Source organism: Lepidochelys kempii, chromosome 8 (assembly GCF_965140285.1).
Source record: "Lepidochelys kempii isolate rLepKem1 chromosome 8, rLepKem1.hap1, whole genome shotgun sequence".
NCBI lineage: Eukaryota > Metazoa > Chordata > Testudines > Cheloniidae > Lepidochelys > Lepidochelys kempii.
This window is the reverse complement of record NC_136387.1, coordinates 12,824,474-12,849,674: the sequence shown is the minus strand read 5'-3', so window position 1 is coordinate 12,849,674 and position 25,201 is coordinate 12,824,474. Positions and strand designations below refer to the sequence as shown.

Genomic DNA, 25,201 nt, shown 5'->3' with positions numbered 1-25,201 from the left:
AAAAAATCAAACCTTTACGATTCTATGAAAGGAGAAACAGGAAGTCATAGTTTGTCTGTATGTAACTGAAACACACGGTAATTCCTACCACCTTAAATGTGGTGTGCAGCTCATTTCTTACATTACTTACTCTGCCAAAGCAAGTGACAACTCAGCTTCAAAATTAATCTAAGTTTTGTTTATGGGAATTGTCAGTTTCTCTGGTGCTAAGTAACACAACTGTCCAATTGCTTCTATTTGTCAAACTTGTAGGAAGGTAACTTAATAGCGATATTTACATTTTTAAATAGGCAAGCACTTCTTCCTTTGGAATCTTTTGAACAGGTTTTTTAAATGGTTAATGATGCCATGTAGCTCACCAATTTTCAATTAAACCACCCCATTATGAAGACCAATTCTAACATGTTCATGGAATCTTGAAACACATTACATTCTCCTTGGTTTTCCAAGTAATTAAAATCAGGACAGATTATGCAGAGAAACTAGAGAAAGGCCTTAGAGAAAGATCTGGATGATTATGCAAAGGGAGAAAAGCAAAAAACTATTTTAGTTCAGATTCTGTGCTTAGATCTATTTATGCAGCACCCATTGACTTTACGTGAGAGCTGCTTTTGTGTATTTGCAGATAGAATGTCACCAAGTTACCTGCTCTGTTCACATGCTTCTGCACAGGCTGCCTTGCACCTCCTTGAAACAGAAAATCCAACATGCCTATTTACATAACAAGGAAGGACTGGTGAGACAGCAGGGAATGTTGTCAGTTAAGATCAGGTAGCAAGTTCACTCCATAGACCAGTGTTTACAAACATGGGACAGGAAGGAGAGCAAAAGCAATTCAGAGTACAAGCTACTTGTAAAAATCCCTATTAAACTGCAAAGCAAAAAAAACCCCCAAAAAACTGACATTGAACTAAAGCATGGCTCAATAACCCCTCTCTATTTATGGATTAAAGAGCACTGCAGAACATGCTTCTACCCTGATGCTACTTAAAACACATCATGCTAATCAACCTTTTACGAAAACCAGCACAGAGTTGACCTGAGATACTTAGTTCACAAGTTTATTATGAAAAAACACTGCAGTGTTCTCCTGCAGTAACATCATTTTACAGAAAAAAACAGTTCTGTTCAAAATAACTCACTATGCTTGGACAATTACAAGGGACAATGAAGGAGAGGCAGAATGGGGAAGGAAAAAATGAGTGAGACAAAAATCAATACAATTAAATTAAACAGTATTCCCTGAAAAAACAAATCAGAACAGATTCAGAACACAAATAAGAGGCGGGCTTGGTACTTATTTTAAAAATGTTCATTAAGCTTCAATGATTGTTTGCTGCTATCCTTATCTACAGTCATGCTGAATAAAGCTATAGCTAAATGGAAAGTTAAATGTATTCACGAGGTGTTAATGTCTACATCTTAATATTTGCAGTCTCTCAGAGAAAGCAAAAGTAACTACAAATAGTGCTATGCCAGAAACGGGTTTCTTGACCGACAATGTTGCTTCAGCATGCAATGAACTGGTTCATTCTAAAGTGGTCACGGTTGTTGACAAGAGGCTTTGTATTTTATTATGGCACATCTTTTGGTCCATGTGAAAACGAGTTTGAATGTTAAATATTTTCTGACACTTTGGAGTTACTGTTGCTCTTCCCATTTCCTTTAGGTCAACATATGGTTCATGGCAATACTGTACAAGTGTAAAATCTTTACAGGAAGTAGTCTGGGGTGCGACGAGTAACATGTGGTTCACCTCTGCGTGGTGCTGGATCAAACTGCAAGCTGAAAGAAAACACGTTTTTATTCAAATTGCTACAGATTTTGTTGACTTGAATTCATAATTACCATATGTATACCAGATTAGCTGTCTTCCCCATAAGAATTCTGGGACTGGTGGTGTGTGTGTTTCTTAAAGAATTGCTTATTCAAGCTATGAAGGTCTTCTGAAGTGTTTTTACATTATATTCAAGTACCCTTTTCTTCAATATTAAACCCAAAGTTGGAGCCCATAGCTTAAATGGGTTTTTTCTACAGTCAATATGAACTGACGACTGGTGAAAAAAATCCAAGGCTGCCACTAAAATGTATTCTCTACAATACCCACAAATCAGGGTGCATTTAGGAAGTCTACAAGGTACCAACATCATTGCTGCAGTATGCCACACTTCCAGGTTCTCACTTGTCTTTCATATTCCAAGCATTCAGTGCTTTTCAACATTTTTTCATTTTGGGGACCCCTAATAAATTTTGAACAGAGGTTGGAAATTCAACCTATGGTTCACGGATCCCTACCATGGAAGTCTTAGACTGACTGAACAGAATTGAACTATAAATGTTGTGTATGCTCAGCACGGCATTTGATGCAACATGAGGAAGGGCGCTAACCTGTGGGCTTCTCTGGTAACACCACCCACTTCTGGATTTTGACCTGTAAGTGGGGGTATTCACATACTTTTGATTGAGCAGAAAACTGGAATGCCTCTTCTTGGATCTGAAGCTTTACTGTCAGAGTCACCTTTTGCAGACCCCTGATATATAGTCCACAGACCCCGGGTTGAAAACCACTGTTATAACTAAATGCTTTCAATGTATAACCCCACCCTACAGAAATCAAACGTATGAAGAACTCTAATAACCTCTGATGTGGGGCAAACATTGGAAGAAATATACTTTCTGAATTTAGAACTATCAGAGAAGAGATCTGAGCTGAGCTTCAACGACAGCTTTATAAGAAAAAGGGCTAATATTCCAAAAACCAACCAAACAAAAAAAATAGTTTAAAATAGTAAATATCAAGTCACGTTTTTTATATAGAGAGAGAGGCTGCAATATGAAGTGTTTAATTCAGTCATGTCTGAAATGTAACTTCCGGAATCAGTGTTTAACAATCCTTCTCCTTCCACATTCAAATTATCTAGTCTTAATATTCAACATTCATATAAGTGCTTTCTATTTGTACAGCTCTGTAGAGCTACTGAAGTTTAATTTTATCTTTAAAGAGTTTCAGAATTGCAGTTAAGAATTAACTCTACTTGATGCCTGGACAGCCACCATTCACTATGCCCTTTTTAGATTTGGCATTTGATATTAGTCTTAACAGTTACCATACTCCTCTCCCCCACAGCAATATAAAGGGATCTATTTTTACAACTGTTTTCTTAACTACATTGCTTAATGAGAATCTGATATTTAAATACTTACAAGGAGTATTTTAGGGTATCATCAAGTTCCATGATTGCAGCCTGGTTGCCACAACGGTAACAATAGTTTGGAGCACTGAAAATTGTTACTACATTCCGATCATGGCACCAGTTGTACCCCTAAAGAGGGAAAATACAAAAATCAAATAAGTCTTTATTAAGGTGTCCTTCAAACATCCATTGTTTTTTCTCTCTGTATGCAGCTGTAAGAACTAGACAGTCTCAGTGGTTCACAGATTATGGCTCATTGAACCCTTCTAGGTAGAACATCTAAGGACATTAAAATCTAAGCAGTGAGGAATCAGAAGAAGTAGTTAATCAATACAGATTCAGCAACAGACAAATAGGTAATTGATTTTATTGTGTGACATTTACTCATGTCAACTGCAAAAATCTTAATTTTGTAAAACTGCAATGAATTCTCAAAAGCAAGGCAGAAGATTAGTAGTTGCAATGCATTTGACTTTAGATACATTAGCTATTACACAGAAGTTTAATGCTCTTCCAATTTCAGGATGAAGCTTCTGGGTGTCTTTACTTTCTCCTATCGGAGGAGGACGGCGTATTGCCATAGAAGCCCATTCTGAAACAGAAGCACTAGGATAATGGCATCTAAGTATCAACTGCTCAAATTGTGGGTATTTAAAACAAAACTGCACAATACTTACCTCCATTACCAGCTGATGCGCTCTTGAAACCAACGTAAGGCCATTGGCATGATTAAAAGTTTCTGAAATATCTTGCCCAAATGTATAACCGGCACCACGAGGAGAAATGCCCCAACCACCACGATCATCTGGATCTGACCACAGCAAATCACACATCGGACCCTGTAACACATTTTTAAAGTCATGAGTTTTCAGCCATATGACCTATGGGGGATATCTATCTATCTGTGTGTATATCTATCAGACTCAAGTGTTCACTTAAATGTACTAACCGCATAGTTGACACTTGGGAAACCCTGGCAACTGATTACAGTAAGTGAAGAATCTTCGTGAGGAATGGAATTGCTCTAAGAAGAGACTGGAGACCTCAGATTAAAAGGGCTTGCTATGACAGCATGGTAGTATGATCTCCTTCTCCAATTTATTCTCTAAACCACGGGCAAGAATAATGTATGCGTACCACTACCTTCCTTCAGACAGTCTGCAGGGACACAGACATCGTCACACTATGAATAACATGCGTCTGTCATGAACTTCATTCTTGAACTGTTTATATAAGTACACAAGGATATAAAGAAAGTATGCTGAAATGGAAAGACTTGTGTCCAAACAGCACATTTTGATAATAGATCTATCAATACCTCGTGGGGCACTTCTTGCAGGCGATCAAGTGCTCTGATGTGATCCAGTGTATCTATGGATGGTGAGAGGCCACCATGTAGGCAAAAGATCTGGAAGAGTTGTACATCTGTTAGAATCATCCAATTGATTTGCGAGTATTTTATATTAATAAACATGCTAGTAAAATATAATAGGCAGCAAGACTGCAACAGAGAAATGAGCAGTAAGGAAAGAGCTCTGAGATTTAATCTCGACTCTACACCTCTTGAAAGCAACTCTTAAAAGAAACAAAAAACCCAGCTTTTTTTAAAAACTGTCTGACTAATTTCAACATACCTGACCATCCACCAAGGCAGTTAGAGGAAGATAGTCAAAAAGGTCTGTGAAGTACTTCCAAACATTTGCATTTCCATATTTCCTTAAACATTCATCGTAGAAACCATATACTTGTGTTATCTGCCTGCTTTCATGGTTCCCCCGAAGAATTGTGATGCGTTCACGGTAACGGACCTACAACACAAAGCATTTATTATGACTATCAAGTATCACTCCCTCCCTTAAAAAAAAAAAAAAGTCAGTCTTCCCAGAAGGAAAAGTCAGAACCAAGGGAGAACAGGGCTAGATTATATTTTTCATGAAATGCCCAACAGAAGAGAGTTATCTAGACCAGTTCTATTTCTTCAGACGTAATCTGCAGAAAGCTAAGAGTAAAAACATTTAAGCAGAAAATGTATTAATAAAAGACCTTGAGCTGCCAAAGACCTACTATGGGCCCAAACTGAGCTGAGATAAGGTCTGTGGCCACTACCATTCATGGATTTCACATAAGCTTTTATCTGCTCTCAGTTGCTTTCTCCTAGTAGCTTTCAGTTTAGTATACTATTTTCAGAAGATTTATAACCAATTAGTTTAACCCTGACTCATTAAACTTCAAAAGTTTCAGAGTAGTAGCCGTGTTAGTCTGTATTCGCAAAAAGAAAAAGGAGTACTTGTGGCACCTTAGAGACTAACCAATTTATCTGAGCATAACCTTTTGTGAGCTACAGCTCACTTCATCGGATGCATTCAGTGGAAAATACAGTGGGGAGATTTATATACATAGAGAACATGAAACAATGGGTGTTACCATACACACTGTAACCAGAGTGATCACTTAAGGTGAGCTATCACCAGCAGGAGAGCGCGGGGGGGGGGGGGGGGGGAGAAGAGATGGGGACAACACCTTTTGTAGTTATAATCAAGGTGGGCCATTTCCAGCAGTTGACAAGAACGTCTGAGGAGGGGGGGAGGCAGGGGAAAATAAACATGGGGAAATAGTTTTACTTTGTGTAATGACGCATCCACTCTCAGTCTCTATTCAAGCCTTAAGTTAATTGTATCCAGTTTGCAAATTAATTCCAATTCAGCAGTCTCTCGCTGGAGTCTGGTTTTGAAGTTTTTTTGTTGAAGAATTGCAACTTTTAGGTCTGTAATCGAGTGACCAGAGAGACTGAAGTGTTCTCCGACTGGTTTTTGAATGTTATAATTCTTGACGTCCGATTTGTGCCCATTTATTCTTTTACGTAGAGAGACTGTCCAGTTTGGCTAATGTACATGGCAGAGAGGTATTGCTGGCACATGATGGCATATACCACATTGGTAGATGTGCAGGTGAATGAGCCTCTGATAGTGAGCTGATGTGATTAGGCCCTATGATGGTATCCCCTGAATACATATGTGGACACAGTTTGCAATGGGCTTTGTTGCAAGGATAGGTTCCTGGGTTAGTAGTTCTGTTGTGTGGTGTGTGATTGCTGGTGAGTATTTGCTTCAAGTTGGGGGGGCTGTCTGTAAGCAAGGGCTGGCCTGTCTCCCAAGATCTGTGAGAGTGACCCCCCCCCCCCCCGCCCGGCTTTCCTGCTGGTAATAGCTCATCTTAAGTGATCACTCTCAATACAGTGCGTATGGCAACACCCATTGTTTCATGTTCTCTATGTATATAAATCTCCCCACTGTATTTTCCACTGAATGCATCCGATGAAGTGAGCTGAAACTCACGAAAGTTTAGCTCAAATAAATTTGTTAGTCTCTAAGGTGCCACAAGTACTCCTTTTCTTTTTATTAAACTTAAAAGGGAGAGCCTAAAGATACTTTAGTCAGGCCTGAAACACCTCAAGTTTTCTCCTCTACCTGTAGATAGTCTCTCCAACCCTCTTAATTCATCCCCAGCCGTTGCCCAGCAGTGCAAGACCCACACACTTGAGAAAACTGACAATTATAAAACCAACCCTTTCAAACATGAAGTGCAAGTTACTCTAATTAATTAATACAGCACTGGTTTTCAAGAAAATATTCTTAGAAATCACAACTTTTGCTGAGGCAGAATAGTCTAGTCTGAGCAAAGAACTGGGATTCAGGAGTTCCAGCTCTGCTGGTGACAAACTGTGGTTTTAAGAAAGTCATTTAGTCAGTGTCAGTTTCTACATCTATAAAACAGAGGTAACATCTATCAAGAGTGTTAGATGTAGAGAGCACAAAAAGTATACATTATAAAAACAGTTTTAGTAAGTTAAATATAGTCATAAATACAGAATAAACTTGAGGGGGGGAAATGTTACCTTAAGAGCTACAAGCAGTGTGACTGTTTCAACTGAGTAATATCCTCTGTCAACATAGTCCCCCATAAACAAGTAATTTGTGTCTGGTGATTTGCCTCCAATTCTGAAGAGTTCCATGAGGTCGTGAAATTGCCCATGGACATCTCCACAGACTGTGACCGGACATCGCACTTCTTGTACATTGGATTCTTTTGTCAAAATTTCTTTAGCCTGGAATAGAATAGTTAAGAAATTGTCTACAAACAGCCATGATATTAAAGCTCTGCTCTACCATTCCCAGATCATTTACTGTATGCTCCCTTCAAGTACTTTTGCGAGGCCTTTTCAAGGCTGATCTGTCTTACCCCAAATATTTTGTTAAGTGCATATTCTTGCTTTACTATTTTTAAAGTAGTTTTAAAATAACTCAACTCAAAGTATGTCATTCTGCTTAATACTGTGTTGTTGTGGGGGGTGGGAGGGGGGGTTTGAAAGCAGACATTAAGCCTGTTCCAGCAGTTTATGCCTGAAAACTAATTGGTCCTACTATACCATAGCACCTTTTACAAGTATAGCAGCATTATCACTGCTATTACTGGTCTAGTATCAAGGAGTCTGGATTCTGCCTAACATGCAGTGTAATTTCAAGATTCTGAGACGGTATTCTTCCCTTGTTGCTTTCAAATTGTTCAGTATTGATTCGCACTGGTAAGTAGCTCATGTATTCTGCCCCCGTGAAGACAATGTCACTAGTGTAACAGTTCTCAAGCTCTGGGTCGTGACCCCAAAAGTGGGTCGTGACCCCATTTTAATGGGGTTGCCAGGCTGGCTTAGACATGCTGGAGCTCAGGCCGAAAGCTGAAGCCTGCGCTTCAGCCCTGGGTGGCGGGTCTCAAGTTATAGGTCACCTCCCTGGGGTGGAAGCCCTTGGGCTTCTCCTTTGGACCCCTCACCGGGGCAGTGATGCTCAGGCTTTGTCCCTCCTCCCGTGGTCATATAGTAATTTTTGTTGTCAGAAGTGGGTCACGGTACAATGAAGTTTGAGAACCCCTGCACTAGTGAATTAATCGATTCCTGTTTATTATCGACTTGAACCTTCTTGGAATGCTTTGGCAATTTTTAAAAAAAGCAGTTTTATTTTAGTACTACCCTAGAAGTGAGAAGGTTGGTGGCTTTCTAAAGAAATAAAACGTGGGTCAAGTTAAAAGCATATCATATTAACACTATTTCTCACAACAAGGCTACCATACTATGGCCACTGAAAATCTAAGTTGTGTCTAATTTGGAAAAATCTTTATGGATATCAAGGAATTTAGAATAAATTCACTGAACACAAAACTATTCACTCTAATATTTAAGTCAAAATGGTTCCGCTATACACAAGATTTTATTCATCCCACAGATCTTCCAATGCATTTAGAATTAATCTACTTCCACACCCTCCTGTACTCCTATGTTGAAGACATAAAAATCAAATATTTGAAAAAAGTCAATTGGTTCAACCTTTACAATTTGCAACCATTTTCCTGTCAGACGTCTTTCTAAACAAATCCAGATACTGGGTAAAACACACCACCTTTTTCTACAGAGATCATGAGCCATGAAAAAGCTCTCTAACATTTCTGATGTCATTATCGGGTTTCAGAGATATATCAACATAAATGGGTAACACATCATTGTTTCAGACTGCCTGCAGATTCAAGAACAATTTTTTTTTGCATTTAGAAAGATTTCTAACTAGAAATATACTCTAACGTGTTCTGCAAAATGTAATACTTTAGTTTTTAGAAGTAGTTTATGGAAACACACCAAATTTGTGATAACGGATTGATTTAATCAATCCCAATATTACTTACAACTAGGGGAAACTGGAATCAAAGACTTATTTCTGGCTTAATTTCCAATTTAAGTCACGAGCTCAAAAGAAGATTCTGAAAAGTGATTCCCTGTCATGTAACATCATTGGCTTCATCCCACTCAATCACTACGTATACCACCACAATGATCAAAGGAGAAGTTTTCAATTGACTACTGTGAAATATTAAGACTGACATCATGCAAGTAAGTGTGCCACTGGAGACCTTTACATGGTGCAGAGCAATGTCCACAGACAGCCTAGAACAATAGCTCAGAGAAACACAAACTATTTATCTCAATGGGTTAGTGCAGATACACTAAAATATTCATACTGTAATTGTCACTTTATTACTCATCATTTAGCAGAAACATTAAGCTTAATCAATCATTGTTGGATGCTGTGGGAGACTGGGGCAGCTACTTGGTGTTAATGGTTGCTGGGCTTAGCAGATAAATTCATAACCCTCTCTAACTTTAAAGTAATCTCTACCCTTTTTGTCCCCCCCCCCAAAAGAAATGCATCCCTTTGCCAATACCAAAAACTAAAGCCACCCCCAAACTTTTCTGAGCATCATAGAAAACAATATCCTACTCTCTTGACACAGTATTCTTTTAAATTTTGTGCAGTGTGTAAATATGTTAAACAATTTTCAGATCCCCCCTCCAAAACCTCCACATTCAATTACTCAGTGGCAATAAAGACAGATGAAGGTAGATCTAGGTTCTCCGCTTTATACTTTAGATCTAATGTACTGCACAGGACAAAGATTCTTGGCTACAGACCTAAAATTTAAAAAAATATGACCCAGAATTCTATGTTTCCTTCCTGGTTGTGAGGGGAAAACCCAACTCTTTCCACAGTGGAGACTATTTAAATAGAAATGCATTACTCTGATCTCTTAGGGGAAAGGATGTCAAGCAATACCCCACAGTGAAATAAAGGAATGATTCCTTCTCCATCAAAAATAATAAAATAAAATTTAAAAAAGCAGCATTACTGTATGGAAACTAGGAGGAACAGAATGTTATGTCAGTATCATAGGTATTAGGTCTGCCATTTGTATGCCCTACATAAAGGCTTCATACAAGAAGACATCAGTTCATATGAAAAGTAGTAAAATATAGCACAGAAAATCTTAAAGCATTCAATTCCTTGCATTAGTTTAATGAGATCTTGCTGCCAGCTGTCATAGTTTGTCCTCATTTTGGGCACAGGATATATGCCAAAAAATTTTTTTTACTTCCCAAGCCAAGGGGATATGTGCAATATAAACAAGATACTTCTCTACAAAAGACCTCCCTGATATTTCAGTTTAACTTCTGTAGCTCCAATATACTTATTTAATATGATGCATCACTACAACTAATCAGAAATGTAGAGCTACAATGAACAATCTGTATCTTGCTTTACAGTTCTGAAACAATAAATAGGCTTACAAGAATAGCCTAACTAGCGGTGACATATCTGTACACCAGCTCTGTTTCAACTCTGTTCACGGATTACTTAAAATATAAATATAATTATATTAGTTTATACTTCAAGTTGTCCGTGAACAGTCTGTTTCAACTCTAATAGCTCACCTACACTTTAGGGTCAGTTTGAAGTCCTAAACAGAAAATCTGACAATCTAGACCCATGTGCCAGTTTACTTTATTTTGTCAAGCACAAAGAAGTCTTCTGAAAGCATGGTAGGTAGAACTAATTTGTGTCCATTTAAAGAGCATTAGATTTAAAGTTTAGGGAACTAGAGACATTTTCTCAAGTCAACAACCTTCATTTAATGTACTGTTTATATTCAGAAACATTGATATGAAATATGCTTCTGTATATCCAAGTTTCCACATTGTTACCATAGCTGCTAGACTGGATAATATCCAGGAACATTGAGATAACATTTCAGGTTAGTCACCATCCAGCTGATTACCTATAAAACAGAGTTTTAAACAAAGCAATGCCAGAGAGGATTAAACTTTAACTAAATATTAAAGGAAGATCTAACTCACCAGATCTCATCTAAACCTGGAAAGTAGTTAAAGGCAAAAAGGTGATAGGTATCCCGGAATACACAAAGCTCACCTGAGGGACAGAATTCTTTGTCCTTAGAAAATAACACATCCATATCATGAAATTAATCCAGTTTGCAGACATTCAAACTGACATAAAAGAAACCTGGGTCAGCTGGTGGCATCTACTCATGCTGTGTCCAAGACTAAAGTCACACAAGGCTGGCGGTGGCTACTTACTGGTATGGGAACTTTAGGACAGAATTCTGGCTTAAGTTACTTTAACTCAGAGCACAGATTTTAGTCAATGTTTCAAAAATGCTAGTTGCCAAATATTGTTTTCATATTTAATTCAGTTCTTTAATATGAAATGTTTAATATGACAAAAAAAAATTCATTCAGAAGTGGCTCACTTGTCTTTTCCAAAAGTAACTGATTATGCATAATCATGCACAACAAACATAGGATCAAACTCAAGGAAGTTGTCACAATTGTTAATTTGAGTATTGAGAATGTTATTAGTTCAAACACTCCCTATGGTGTCTCTCTACTAACTGGATTTCTTCATTAAAAAGAGAGCATATTTCCATCAAGCCTTGCTAACCTCACTCTCAAAAACATTACCTTCACCATTATGTTAAACATCTCTTTTCCTGACTAGAGTTTAAAGTTAACATTGTAAGAACAAAAATGTGTCAAGGTGCACAAATTTGCCACTAAATGTCCTTAGGAATAATTTCAGCTGTAATAGAATGTGTAAGCAGTTTTACGCAAAAATAGCACAAGTGCTACAAAGAAGATCCTGCTAAGAACTTTTCATCCAAGGTTAACATCACTTTACATCAAAGTTGCACATACCTCTTTGTTGTCCCTATCTTTGAGATAAAAATCACTTTCAAATATTAAACTCACCCTTAGTCAGCTTTTCAAAGACCCATATTTGTTTAATCTTAAGAGCACATACCCATACTTTAACAATAGCTATGTTTTCCAGTCTTAAAGCCACAACACAGAGGTACAGATTTCAAGAATATGAAAAGAATTAAAGATTTCAAGATGAACACAGATTTTATGAAAAACCTATGCTGAAGCAATAGTCTTGGACAGAAGTACACTGCTACAGAAAAATTTGTATTTCCACTTTAAAGAGAAGAGGCAGAGGGAGAAGTCACCAAAACATGATGTAATGTAGGCTGTTAATGGAGAATTCCACCCGTTTTACTCAGCAGGGCAATCCAAAAGCTCAAGACATAAGCAGCACTTATCAAATACACTTCAGATTAGTCATACTGTGACTAAAGTTCATTTACAATTGGCATTTGAGTTGTCTGCTTACCCAGCCAGTTTTCTCAAAAGCAATTTGACAATGACAGAGTAAGCCCTCAGACTACAAATGGAAGAGACTCAAAATTGGTTTAGTCAAAAATAGGAATTTGGTTTGCAACATGCTGTAGTACAAGTATGATCAGAGGAAAATTTAACATGGTATTTTTTAACACACTATTGGATTATTGCTCACCCTACTCTATGCAGTTTGTAATGAGCTCTCAGTACCTAGGAAGAAGACAAAAATATGAAGTACTATTCTTTAGATTTGCTTTTGAATACAGATCACTTTTCTGCAAAAACAATCATTTTAAATACACAGTGCAAATATTTTGTTGGAGGTCATTTTTTTAAGGCACAGAGCAAATTATGGGTCTACTGACCTTCAGTAACTATTACCAATAGTCAATTTGGTTTTAAGATGGGTCAACTGCACCTGCCACCGCTATTAAAAAGCAGCTAGATAGTTTCACTTAGCAAGAGTCATAGGCTGTGGCCCACATTCTTTGGTACACAGAATTTCTACTTGATGCAACAGACATGGGTGTGGAAGGATCATGTGTATGTATACATACTGGCATGCATTTCTTACAGCTTCCTGATTCTCAGGGTAGATTTTCAGCAGATATAGCCCTGCCAAAGTCCAAAACACCCAGGAGCTCCTCTAAAAATACATCAGCTGGGCATAGCTGGGGCACACTGCATTCCAGCTTTGCCCCATTTACCACCTCTCTATGCTGGGGCCACATGAATTTGACATAGGTGTATATCAGCCTTGCTCCAGCAGAGCTTCTCTTTTCTGGCCATCTGAGAATTTCCCTAGATTCACCTGTTTTTCAGCCTTTTTACACTGCCAGAGTGCTCCAGTCAGGCACAATCATTTTTCAATCATTCCTGGATTTCCTTCTGCAGGTCCTTTCATGGTTTTCCAGTCAGAAGTTCCTAGCCAATGCATTTGATCAGTTATATCATCATTTAGTAAGTGTAGCACTTTACAACAGCTCAAACGTTGCAGACAAAATAGGATCCCTGCTCTGAGAAACTTGAAGACTAAATGCCCAATACAAATATGAAACAGAATAATGCAGGAACTACTTTGAATTTTGTAGATGCAGAAAACCCAAAAAACCCCATACAGCACAGTGTACGCCACGAAGAAACAACAGGTAACAGAAACATCAACTAGGAGCTTGGATCTTAAGTTTTATTTAAAATGATCTGCATACATCATCTTATTCTGAAGAAATCACAGCCTCTTAGATCCCTAACAGACATGATTTCAAGTCAACATGCATACCCAATCTTTGCACAGAAGTCAGAGCTATTCATGCAAGCACAAACCCCAAGTTGCATACATTGAGTAGTAATAAGATATTTCCTCTGTAGGCCTGTTCCATGTGTAGCAGTTTAGCATATTTGTTTTTTTTCTCCTTTAGGAGACCAAATCTTTGAGCTGCTTTTGCTCCCCTGGATGCCCCCAGCATGTTAAACTGGCATGTCTTGCAAGATGGAGACTGGTTTCAGCAGTAACAGCTCTTCTATAATGTGCTGTTTTCAGTCACCAGGAAAGAGGATGCTCTGACCAGGCTGAAGACACCACCCATTCCTCCAACTTCCTCCCCTAGATTGGCTACACAGGATATGACTAAAGCCAAAATGATCAGCTGAATGGAATAAAGACTGGCCTTGGCTCACAGCTTCAGGTCCTGGTACTAGACCACAATTCCAAGCAAGGCCATTCACTGATGGACATTATTTCTTTTCTTTGTGTGCAAAGATTCCTTATTTGTACGTTTCAGCACAGGGGGTGGGAGAGGAGAAAGGAAGAGTAAGTTTTGATCAGGGGGATTTTAAAAGCTGTGAGGATCTTTTGACTACATAATAAATACCTGAGTCCGTTGAAAAAATTGCACTTCTATGAACATTCTTAGAATGCAGATGTTGGCCTCTTCTGCCATTTAGCCTAACAAGCCAATTGTGACCTATGTTGAACCTTAGAAACTGCTGATGAGAAAGTTGTGGGTATGTGCAGGAGTCAGATCAAGAGATAAGGCTCTCCCCAGGGGGTTTTTGCCTTTTAGTTCATATTTTAGCTTTTAAGTTGGAAGTAGACGCCCATCCAGAGGGAGGAATAGCAATTTGGCCAGGCTACTACTTGGAACTGAAAATACTCTGTTCTGGCCTCTCCTTGATATTGTGAGCTTCCTGAACTTCCAGATGTTCTCAGTTCCAGCTATGGTGAATATTTAGGGCTTAATGAAACAATGCAAGCCTGGCCCTTCAATACACATGCTATCGATACTGTTGGATCATATTAAAGAAGTTCTGTATTAAAATCACAAATGAGTTTGATTCCCCAGAGTTTAAATTCCAGGGTATTACTAATTAAGAGGTCTCTTGGTTTTTGGTACTGTTTCTCTCCCTCTATGTGTGAAACTTGCAAGCTGCTAATTGTGTTAGTACATTCTAAGACAGAGTCTGTTCTCAAAGCAATTCACAGAGAGAGAGACTCAAAGCAATACTCTAACAACAGAAACAACAGCCAGAGACTCCCCGCCCTTTTGTTGTATTAACAATTGTTATTAAAATAGAGATAGAGGATGTATGTGGATGGATGCTTGGTGTGGATAATAACTGAATGATCAGGGAGGTGCCAGCCTAAGAATCCAGTGTCCATCGGCTGAAGAAGGTGTCAAGTGGAAATAACCAGACGAGACACCCCCCCCCCCCCCGAGGGCAGACTGGAATCCACCCAACAGCCTCAAGGACGGGAGAACCAAAGAACAAGATAACATCTTGGAGCCATCAGGAATGTGCTATCTGCTGATTGATTCAGCAACAGCATGATGAAGCAATTCCCATAGACTGACATAAGAAATTCCTATAAAAATAGACTCTAAAAAGTGAGAACTTTGGGGTCTGATTCTGCAAACCAACTTCCAGGAGCATCAGATGAGCATCTGACAAGGCCCTGCTCCCTCCTCATGTCCAGGCCACCTGGCCAGTGGCTTGGCATGAGCAACTCTAAGGCTGGTAACTATGATAACAACCTTGCAGAACCTGTGTGTGTGGGTGTGGGTGTGGGTGTGTGTGTGTGTATGAATGAATGTGTGAATAAATATGAGATTGAATGGAATGTTATAGCTATAACTAACTGCTTACTATAATTCTTTCTGTATTCACAATAAATGTGGTATTTTGCCTTTCCCTTTAATAAGATCCTGCTCGTTTTTATTTTATTGGTACAACAATACACAGTACAGCCATCCAGTGTACTTGCTGCCCTTTCTTTTAATGATTGCCAGGGACATGGAGAAAGGTGCCAAAGAGGATCAAAACAGTTACATGCAACCTATGGTTTTATTGTTAGGGTGAAAACAAAAACAAAAGCTGTAAAAAGGATATGGATAGTAGGTTAACTTTAAATATGAGTAAACTGAACCACTACTGGAGTTCAAAAGCTTTACCCAGAGGCTGACCATTCCAATTGAAGGCACGGTAACAAAATATAGAGCTGCCTGAAGTGAGTAGCAATCCTCAGTCTTGAAGGATACAAACACTTCCCTGCCCACAGATTGCTACTTGCTTGAGTAACAGAGGGCACGACTGAACCAACCTGACTGCACTGATAGAAGCAAGGTTAACAAACAACTCATTCATAAGAATGTTAACTAGAAAATAAAATCAAGCGAATATACTCTACAATATAGGTAGGCAATTTATTTTTCACTCCTCATGCTTTGGAAGACTTTCCCCCCTCTGAAGGAAAAAAGCTTCTACAGTGCTTTCAAGCTCAATTCTGCCAAAGCACTCTCCACCCTTTATTTTTAACTCCAAGCAATAGATTTAATCCAGGTTGCAAATAGTTTTAATGTATTTCTGTCTCCTCCCCTTCTGGAAATCACAGAAACATCATCATCCTGCTAAAATATTCATTTTAGTTACTAGACTAAATTAAAGACTTTGGGTGGGGGTGGGAAGAAACACATTCCCTTAACATCAACAGCTGACCTGTCCAGAAATGTCAATAGAACAGGCTCCTCTGAAGCAACTGTCACTATGTTTTCCACCATGCAAAGGTCATGCTGCTTTTCCCCATCCTTGAACTCAAGTTTATGAAATCTTAACACAAGAGTCACAACAGAATGGATGGCTCAGGTAATTAAGTAAACAACCCCTTCATCCTTAGATGACTGGTTCAAAAACAGATTGGTAGTACATGAAGCCAACTATTCAGGTCTTGTCTACATGAAAGTGTTATATTGCTTCAACTTAAGTCGACTTTTAAACATTTAGTTAAATCACTGCAAACCTCTGCATGGATGCTTTTTTCAGTTTAAGATGGCTTATTTTTATTTATCTTAAACCAATTCCTAATTCACCTTAAGTAAATCAGAATAAGCATTTCCACACAATTTTACTAGTTAAAAGTCAAACCTTTAGTTCAACCAGTGCAACTGTCATATGTAGATGAGCCCTAAGGTTAGTTCTCAGCAGAACACTGATTTGGTAATATGGCCACTGGAATCAGCAGTTCAGTCCTGCCTGTTAAATGCTTGAAGCACAATAACTCACACCCAAGATCAGGGTTGAAGTACATGGCAAGGACATTGTGGGTAAGCCAACACTGCTGCTGGCTGTCACATACCTGTTCTGTGGATATAGGATTTCAGCATTATATTAGCAACCACTATTTTTCATAAGAACTAAGATTACTTTAAAGAGTGAAAAGATAGTTTTCGTAAAAAAGTGTTTAATCATAGGAATACAGAGCTGGAAGGGATCTCGAAAAATCATCAAATCCAGCCCTGGACTGAGGCAGGACCAAGTAAACCAAGACCACCTCTAACAGATGTTTGTCCAACCAGTTTGTAAAACTCCCAGAACTTAAATACCCTTACAGTTAGAAAGCTTTTCCTAGCATCTACCCTCAATCTTCCTTGCTGCAGATTAAGCAGATTTATGTCCTACTGCCTACCTTCAGCGGACATGGAGAACATGATCACCGTCCTCTTTATAACAGCCTATACAATATTTGAAGACTTATCAGGTACCCCCATAGGCTTTTTTTCTCAAGACTAAACATGCCCACTTTTTTTAAACCTGTCCTCACAGATCAGGTTTTCTAAACCTTTAATTTTGTGTGTGTGTGCACTCTCCTCTGGACTCTTGCCAATTTGTCCAGATCTTAAAGTGAGGCACCCAGAACTGGACACAGTACTCCATCTGAGGCCTCACCAGTGCCGAATAAAGCAGGACATTTTTAGTTATCAAATGGTTTCCACAAAGCACCAACAGTTATTTAAAAGTGCAAGCTGTGACAGTATGCCCTCCACATCAATGACTCAGTCCTCAGCTGTACCAAGCTCAAGGGGGCAGAGGCAAGGATAGCGCTCAATCACCTTTTCCATTTCTCTTGAAATAGCTAAACAGACTCCCCCAAGCTTCCAAAGCTCAAGGTGTGCTCTTGTAGTGAGCCCCACAAGAAGGGAAAGAACGTAAAGCTGGCTTGCCACCTACACTAAGGAATCCCCGGCTGCCCCTTTAGCACAATTTTTCAGCTGCCTGCAGTAAGTTCAAACAAAGCAAGCTCATTTTTACAGAGCTCTCAGACAATTTGATGAGCTACCCAGTTTTGCATAAAGTTAAGATACAAGTTGTGTGGCCTGGCATTCCTGAATCAAATTAAATTAGCCTTCAGGATCCATAAGCAAGCTTTGTTGCTACGGATTGTGCTTTCAACCTACACCACCACCACTTCAATTAAAGCTGAGTGGACAGTCAAGTTCAGAGGTCTAACAATGGGCATAAATTACCTGCTTTCTAGGTTTGTTCTCAATTGTAAATAGTGTCAGAAACTAAACTAGAAGTACACATTAGGTTTCAAATTTAGATTGCTATGAAGAGTTGACTCAATGAAAAAGTTTGTAACAAGTAAATTATGCCATTAATTACAAAAGTATGTTCAATTGAGTTCATATGGCTTTATAAACCTGTTTACACTAGGAAAGTTATCTATTGCTGACAAGTGCTGAACATGGGTTAAGTAGAAGTGTTGCCAAGGACAGAGTGTTCCAAACTGTTTCCGAAACTATGGTAAGAGCAGGTTTGAACCAAAGTTTCTGAAAGAGTGCTGAATGCGGTTTGCTCTTGCCACACCTGCAGTTAATCCATGTTCAGTACTGGTTTAACTGTACCTATTCATTACTAGTTAATTTTGCTAGCAACAGAAATACAGAGGTAGAACAAAAGCAGTTACAACTACCCTTTAAGAAAAGATTTTCCTACATAATGGACTCCCCCCTTAAAAAAAAAAAACCTAAAGAGTAGCCAAATTATAAACCGTAAGATCTCCAGGGCAGGGACCGTACCTATTTTGTGCTAGTTGTCATATAAACAAGATACTGACTGGTGTTTCTAGAAACTATAGTATTATAATTCAGCCCTTAATGTATCTATAAGGTGGCATCCTACCTCCTGAAGCTACACAACACACCCCTGCAACATCTCTTTTCAGCATACTTTGTCTGCGACAGGCCAGGGGGCAACCAGACCATTGCCCCTTCTCCCAGTAACGCACTGTGGACACCAAGGAGTATGAAAATCAGCTCATGTTCCAGAACTTAATTTATGCCTTGCTTTCCCCTTCATTGCATACTCACGTAAGAGCTGGTCTAAACCTGATCATGGGGGATTTATACTGCCCTCAATACATAAACACATTAAGGAATTTTCACCCAACGCAATGTTATCAAAATTAACATTAGCAGCATAGCCATCCAAAAAGCAACAACCTATGGTTTAAGTGATGTGTCCAAATTTTTAATATATTGTTAAGAATTCAAGCCTATGGAATACTTATGCAAAGCAACATCTGTAAAATGTGTCAGTTATACACTAAGAAACCACTCATCTCAGAATAAATATCAACTGTTGAAAAAAATCTGATCACCATTCATTACTGAAGTTGTATTTTTAATTTAAACTTTTTTTTTGAAGCTGGTACTACTCAAGGAGTTATTTCTTTCACACATCCAGTGGACATTTTGCCAAGTTATAGCATAGTCACCATTAGCCATATGACCAGGCACAATACTATGAAGTGGTATATTAATGGAGCAACTAGATCAGAGTCATCATATTACAGCATGGAATAATGCAAACAGACATGTATTCTTAACCAGGAGAGCTGAAGAAGGAAAGAACAGAACTCTTAGGCTTATTTCTATTTCACTAGCTCCAATTTACAATGCATACAACTTCTTGGATGGCAGAGTTCAAAGTCTGAAGATCCTTATCAGATATAAGCTATGGACAAAATATACAAGAATCCATTCTAAACTGATTTTTCTAACCACAGCACTAAAAGAAGTCTGTAAAACATACTATACAGTCAATACTACCATTCCCCTTTAAAAGGGACATAATTAAATTATTATTTAATTCAGCTCCCACTTTCAAGCATCCCATTTTGTTAATAAACCCTCCCTTAATCCCATTCAATTTTCAATTATTCCCTCCCTCTCCAGCCTTCTTTTCATGTCTTGGAACCACCAGGAAGCTTCATTTCCACTCCAATCTCTCACTGAAACTACCTTTAGAGTCAGTAGGGCCTGGTCTATACTAAAAAGTTGGGTAGACCCAGCTAAGTCACTCAGACATAGGGAAAATCCACACCCCTGAGCAACACAGTTAAGCCAATCAAACCCCAGCCATGTAGACAGCGTTAGGTCGACGGAAGAATTCTACCTGACTTATGTAGGCCCTGTTGATGCACTCTAAAAGATTCGTAGTGCATGTTAACACAGTATTCTTTCCAACAGGACTACATCAACATGTACTGAGTACCTTTTTGAGCATGTCATCTTTCCTACCAGCAGTATAAGAGGTATTTCATCACCATTATACATAAGCACTGTGGGAAAGATCCATAAAGGAAGAAATAATGTATCTAACTGCCACTCTGGCCACCTAAGTCCAAAATTTAGATCCTCAAAACACCCATTCAGCAGCTCCGCCTAATACCATAGGTCCATACGTTTATTTTCGTGAAGTCCCAGCAGCACCTAAAAACCTACCAGCAAACAGGGAAATATTGCTTCAGTCCTGACTCCAGATGACTCTCTCATGCCTAAAGCCCCAGCAGGACCTTAAAGGAGGTGTTCTCCCACCACTACCTTCCCTGAGGGGCCCAACCCAGTAGGCATTATTAGAATTAGCCTTAAAGCACATCTACTGGATCAGGCCCCATACAGAACCCCACAGAAAGATAATGGTGCTCACCCCATATAACCTTTAAAAAAGTGGTTATAGCACTCTGCAAGGATGCGGGAGACCTGAGTTCAATTCCTTCCTCTGATTTGCACCCATATCTCCCACCCAACAGGAGAATGGCCTACCCACTGAACTATAGTCACTTTCTCCGGCCCAATTAATATTTAATTTATCTATAGTGGAACAGCTTCAATGGAAGATACTGAAATACCAACCCCAGAATACCACTTAGCCCAGTGGCTAGGGCATTCTGCTGAGAGGCAGGAGACAGGTTCAAATCTCTGGTACAAATCAGATGGGAAGGAGATCTGAACCTATTGTCCACCACATCGTGAGGGCGCTAACCACCAGGCTAAAGGTTATAAGGGGGCACTACCATCTCCTCCTCAGTTTGTTTTTTTGAGGGAGGAGGCAAGAAATGGCTACGGGCAAGGGTGAGCAAACTTTTTGGCCCAAGGGCCACATCTGGGTATAGAAATTGTATGGTGGGCCATGAATGCTCACAAAATTGGGGTTGGGGTGTGGGAGAGGTCTCTGGCTGGGGGTGCAGGCTCCGGAGTGTGGCCAGAAATGAGGAGTTCAGGGTGCGGGAGGGGGCTCCAGGCTGAGTGGGGGAGTGTGGGCTCCAGGTGGGGGTGCAGGCTCTGGTGTGGAGCTAGGGGGTTTGGGGTGTAGTAGGGTGGGACCGAGGGGTTCAGAGGGTAGGAGGGGGATCAGGGCTGAAGCAGGGGGTTGGGGCCCAGGCTGGGGGTACAGGTTCTGGGGTCAGGCTAGCGATGAGGGGTTTGGGGTGTAGAAGGGTGCTCCAGGGTGGGACCAGGACTGGGACGGGGGCTGGGACTCAGGGGTGAAGGCTCTGGGTGGCGCCTACCTCAAGTGGCTCCCAGAAAAAGCAGCATGCCCCCCCACTCCTATGCAGCCAGGTGGCTCTGCTACACACTGCCCCTTCAGCAGGTGCCACCCCTGCAGCTCCCACTGGCTGCAGTTTCCGGCCAATGGGAGCTGCTGGGGCAGCGTGCAGTCCCCTGGCTGCCCCAATGCATAGGAGCAGGAGGGGGGAAAGGCCGCTGCTTCTGGGAGCCACGCAGAGCAGCCCCCCATCCCTGCTCCCTGGCTGGAGCGCCAGAGCAGGGAAAGCCCCAGACCCCACTCCCCAGTGGGAGATCAAGGGCCAGATTAAAATGGCTGTAGGGCCGTAGTTTGCCCACCCCTGGCTTAGGGTGTTTAACTCTAGGAGAGAGTTCATGGCTGTGAGCCCCAAAAATGAGTTTGGCAAATAACTCCCTTTGAGGAGTGGGACTCATGCCGGGGGAGGTATGGCATTTCTATGCTCAACTTGCCGGCTTCTATGGATTCCATTCTTAGGCACCTAGCTCTCCCCATGCATCATACAGGGAAGCTTGGGCATTTAACTCAGGGATGTGGATTCCATTTGGCAGCAAGATGGATAAACTCAGGTACTGTCATGGTGTTTAATTTAACTAGTCTTGTGTATTTGTAAAACATTATGCATTATTTTAACAAGTATTAAAGCATAGGTACAGGCATCAACTCACTTACCAGGATACCACTTTATATATCACTTGGAAGATTAATTTAAGAAAAAGATTAGTATATTGTGTTCAAGCATCATATGACTAAAATTAATTTTTGCACATATGTCTTATTACCTATTTGAAACATTATAATTCAGAGAATTAAATATGTGCCATTATTTGAACAAAATTAAAGCGTTGGAATACTTCACAGTTGTAAAGTTTGGACTCAGTACATTAATAGACAAGTGCACATTAAAGTTCTTTTCAGTGACTATCAAGATCACAAAGAATCCTCTGGAAAGAAGCAGATTCAAACAACACACTGTAGTTCTTCAGTATTAGTGATAAAGTAAGAGTATTTACAGTAGGTGATCAGTGATGTCTCTCACACTCCGCAAATATTTCCCCCACACTAGAATTACATGCACATCCTTATGCTAAGCCATAAAAACTTTTTGATAGTAAGTCAACATAACTTGATCAGTATTCAAAATTAGAACGCCATTTGTGAAAGGCAGGTCGGTATTAAAGCAGAGGGTACTGTGACCTACACAAAAAGTGTTTCTAAAACCCAGGAATGAGAATGCCTCATCATTAATTGCTCCAAGTGATCTTACCATTGTGCAGGTTTCCATTTACTTAAGAGTTACCTACAGTAACTCCTCACTTAACATTGTTTCGAAGTTACGTCACTGCTCCATTAGGGAACATGCTCGTTTAAAGTTGTGTGTAAAGGGAGCATTGCACAAGTTCCTCTTCTCTGCCACCTCCTCCTCCCTCCCAGCACTACCCCTGCCGCCAAACAACTGTTTGGCAGCGCTTAGGACTTTCTGAGAGGAAGGAGCACCACTGCTCCTCAGGAAGCACTGGGAGGGAGGGGGAAGAGCGGGGACACGGTGTGCTCCGGGGAGGACGTAGAGTGGGGGTGGGAAGAAGTGGGCCTGGAGCATCCCCCAGCAAAGTCGGTGCCTGTTCTTCTGGGGAGAAGCTGCCGCTGCCCAAAGATGCTTCCTAGCATCCTTGCCTGCCTCACCGTCTGCAGTGGGCTGTGCCTGTGTGGAGTAAGCTAGGGGCACCTCCCAACCACAGTACAGTTCAGTATATAATGCCTTGTCTGCCCCCCAAAAATTTCCTTGGAACCTAACCCCCCACATTTACATTCAATCTTATGGGAAAATTGGATTAGTTTAACATCATTTCACTTAAAGTTGCATTTTTCAGGAACATAACTATAACGTTAAGTGAGGAGTTACTGTATTTGCACACATGTAAGATTTTGGTGACAACACGTCAGAAAGCCACTGCACTGAAATAGACTGGTTTAAGAAAAACCAAAATAATTTGCACTAGCATAAATTTTTCACCTTCTGGCATTAATGCACACTTTGAAGGGGAAATAAAAAGCAAGAAATTGTACATCCTCTAACAACTTTACAAAACTGTCATGAAAATGTACCTGTCCAACCACTAGGTTTTTTTTTTTGTTTTGTTTTTTTTTTAAAGTAGAGTATTAAATGATTATTCTCTAGGTAAATTTTGCAGGGCTTTTCTAAACTTATGAAAACCATGAGCATAGGAACAACCTGCAAAATAGATTATAACATCCAATCCTCAACACCCATAACAACTCCAGTTACAAAACAAGAAGTAAATTTGTTACTTCTTAAATTTAAGTTTACTTTAGACAAAATTTAGAAACTCCTACAACCAGAAACCAATACCTCAAATTAATCTAATTCCCAGCTACATTTTAAAGGCCATTCCAAACACATAATGAAGTTAAAAATAAAAATGAATGCAATGAAGGAGTCAGAAAATCCCAAATTCAAATTACTTTTGGGGGATGGGAACAGTTACATTACCACCTTAAAATAAAATTTCCACTTCCATTATAATTCCTGCTATTTTGACAGACTGTTACAAGAAAAACAAACATGTATTAACTGCCCCAAGGGGACTGGCATCTTGTTCCCAGGTGCTCCAACATGGCAACGATTACAGAATGGGTTGGAGATTAGCATCATAACCCAGAAGACACAAATTTGTGGCCACAACGCTCCCATCTTCTGGACATACAATTGAGCAATTCCAAAGATATTTCAAACACGTTTTTAAAATGGAAAGCGGGGCTGGGGCACTGGGGAGAAGAGGGCTAGCGTTTGGACGACGTGCAAAGGTGGCTTTTCGGATTTTTTGCCTTCGTACGTCTAGCACGGAGCCAATGAGAGGTAGGCGATGACACCGAGAGCGAAATACCCTGAGCGCCGAGGATGGCTGATGTACACAGGAGTCGCTTCGCCCGGAGGATCACGGCGAGAGGCGCCATTTTAGGCGGCAGCGAAGAGCAGCCGAAGGAGTCAGTCTCCGAGCGGAGCGACAGGGGGCGCAGAGCTGCCCGGGAGGAGGATACCCCGCGCCCGCCCGCCCGCCCCGGAGCTCCTGGACCCGCTATCCCCGCGGGGTGAGACAGCTTCAGGCAGCCGCAGCGGCGCTAGAAAACATCGGCCCCGCCGGAGGAGATTCATCCACGGAGCCCCCCCCCGCGACCAACACCGCTTCCCCGACTCTGCCGTGCTCCACAGGGACTCCCGTAGCTGCCCCTCGGAGAGGCCAACCCCCCCCCCCAAGCTGTTCCCCAGCCCCCTCCTTCCCCTCACCCGGTCAGAGGCGCTCCATTTGCTCGCCCCCTCCGCTTCGCGCCCCCAGCCCAGACTCCCTCTCCCAGGTCTCGCCTCACCGCAGAGGTTCGCTCTTCCCTGCCTCCCCGGCCCCCACCTCCACTCACCTTCTCGCAGAGGCTCTTCACCTGCCCCTCGGACAGCTGCTTGCACTCGTTGAGCTGCTCCACCCACTGGTCCAGCTCCTTGGTGAAGACCTTCTCCTCCATACCGACCGACCGCTCGCTCTCCTCACCGGCTCCTGCCGCTGGGCTCTGCCACGCCACCCCCTACGATCCGCTCCAGGCAGCGGCCGCGGCCTCACAGGACACAGGGGAGGCGCGGCGGCGGGAGGCGCTAGCAGCTTCCACAGCTCGAGTCCGGCTCCCGGCAGCGCTTCCAGCGTTCACTCGTTCTCCGCTCCCCTCCGTGTAATGGCCGCCGCGCCCTGACGTCACCCCCTCTGCTTTCATTTCG

General features: G+C 40.9%; 2 protein-coding genes across 2 annotated transcripts in view; both read right to left on the bottom strand.

Moving 5' to 3' along the window:
* Positions 1–24,749, bottom strand: part of VDAC1 (voltage dependent anion channel 1) — a 352,647-nt gene extending 327,898 nt beyond the window's left edge. The window contains exon 1 of the mRNA XM_073355584.1: positions 24,745–24,749. The gene's annotated coding sequence lies outside the window, so the exon portion shown is untranslated. The remainder of the gene's footprint in view (positions 1–24,744) is intronic.
* Positions 1,046–25,201, bottom strand: PPP2CA (protein phosphatase 2 catalytic subunit alpha). Its single transcript, XM_073355581.1, has 7 exons — positions 24,853–25,201; positions 7,090–7,299; positions 4,829–5,002; positions 4,513–4,602; positions 3,872–4,033; positions 3,205–3,323; positions 1,046–1,785 (listed from the first exon to the last, which is right to left on the bottom strand). Exons 1-7 carry the CDS (start codon positions 24,952–24,954, stop codon positions 1,713–1,715), a joined length of 930 nt encoding a protein of 309 aa, XP_073211682.1. The 5' UTR covers positions 24,955–25,201; the 3' UTR covers positions 1,046–1,712.

Bases quoted from the DNA above. Each gene is read 5' to 3' on its own strand.
- PPP2CA (XM_073355581.1), bottom strand. From the start codon at position 24,954: ATGGAGGAGAAGGTCTTCACCAAGGAGCTGGACCAGTGGGTGGAGCAG. The intron at 4,603-4,828 runs GTATGTTGAAAT...CAACTCTTCCAG, and splicing joins CTGCCTTGGTGGATGGTCAG to ATCTTTTGCCTACATGGTGG. The intron at 3,324-3,871 runs GTAAGTATTGTG...TTCCCTCTTTAG, and splicing joins CGCATCAGCTGGTAATGGAG to GGGTACAACTGGTGCCATGA.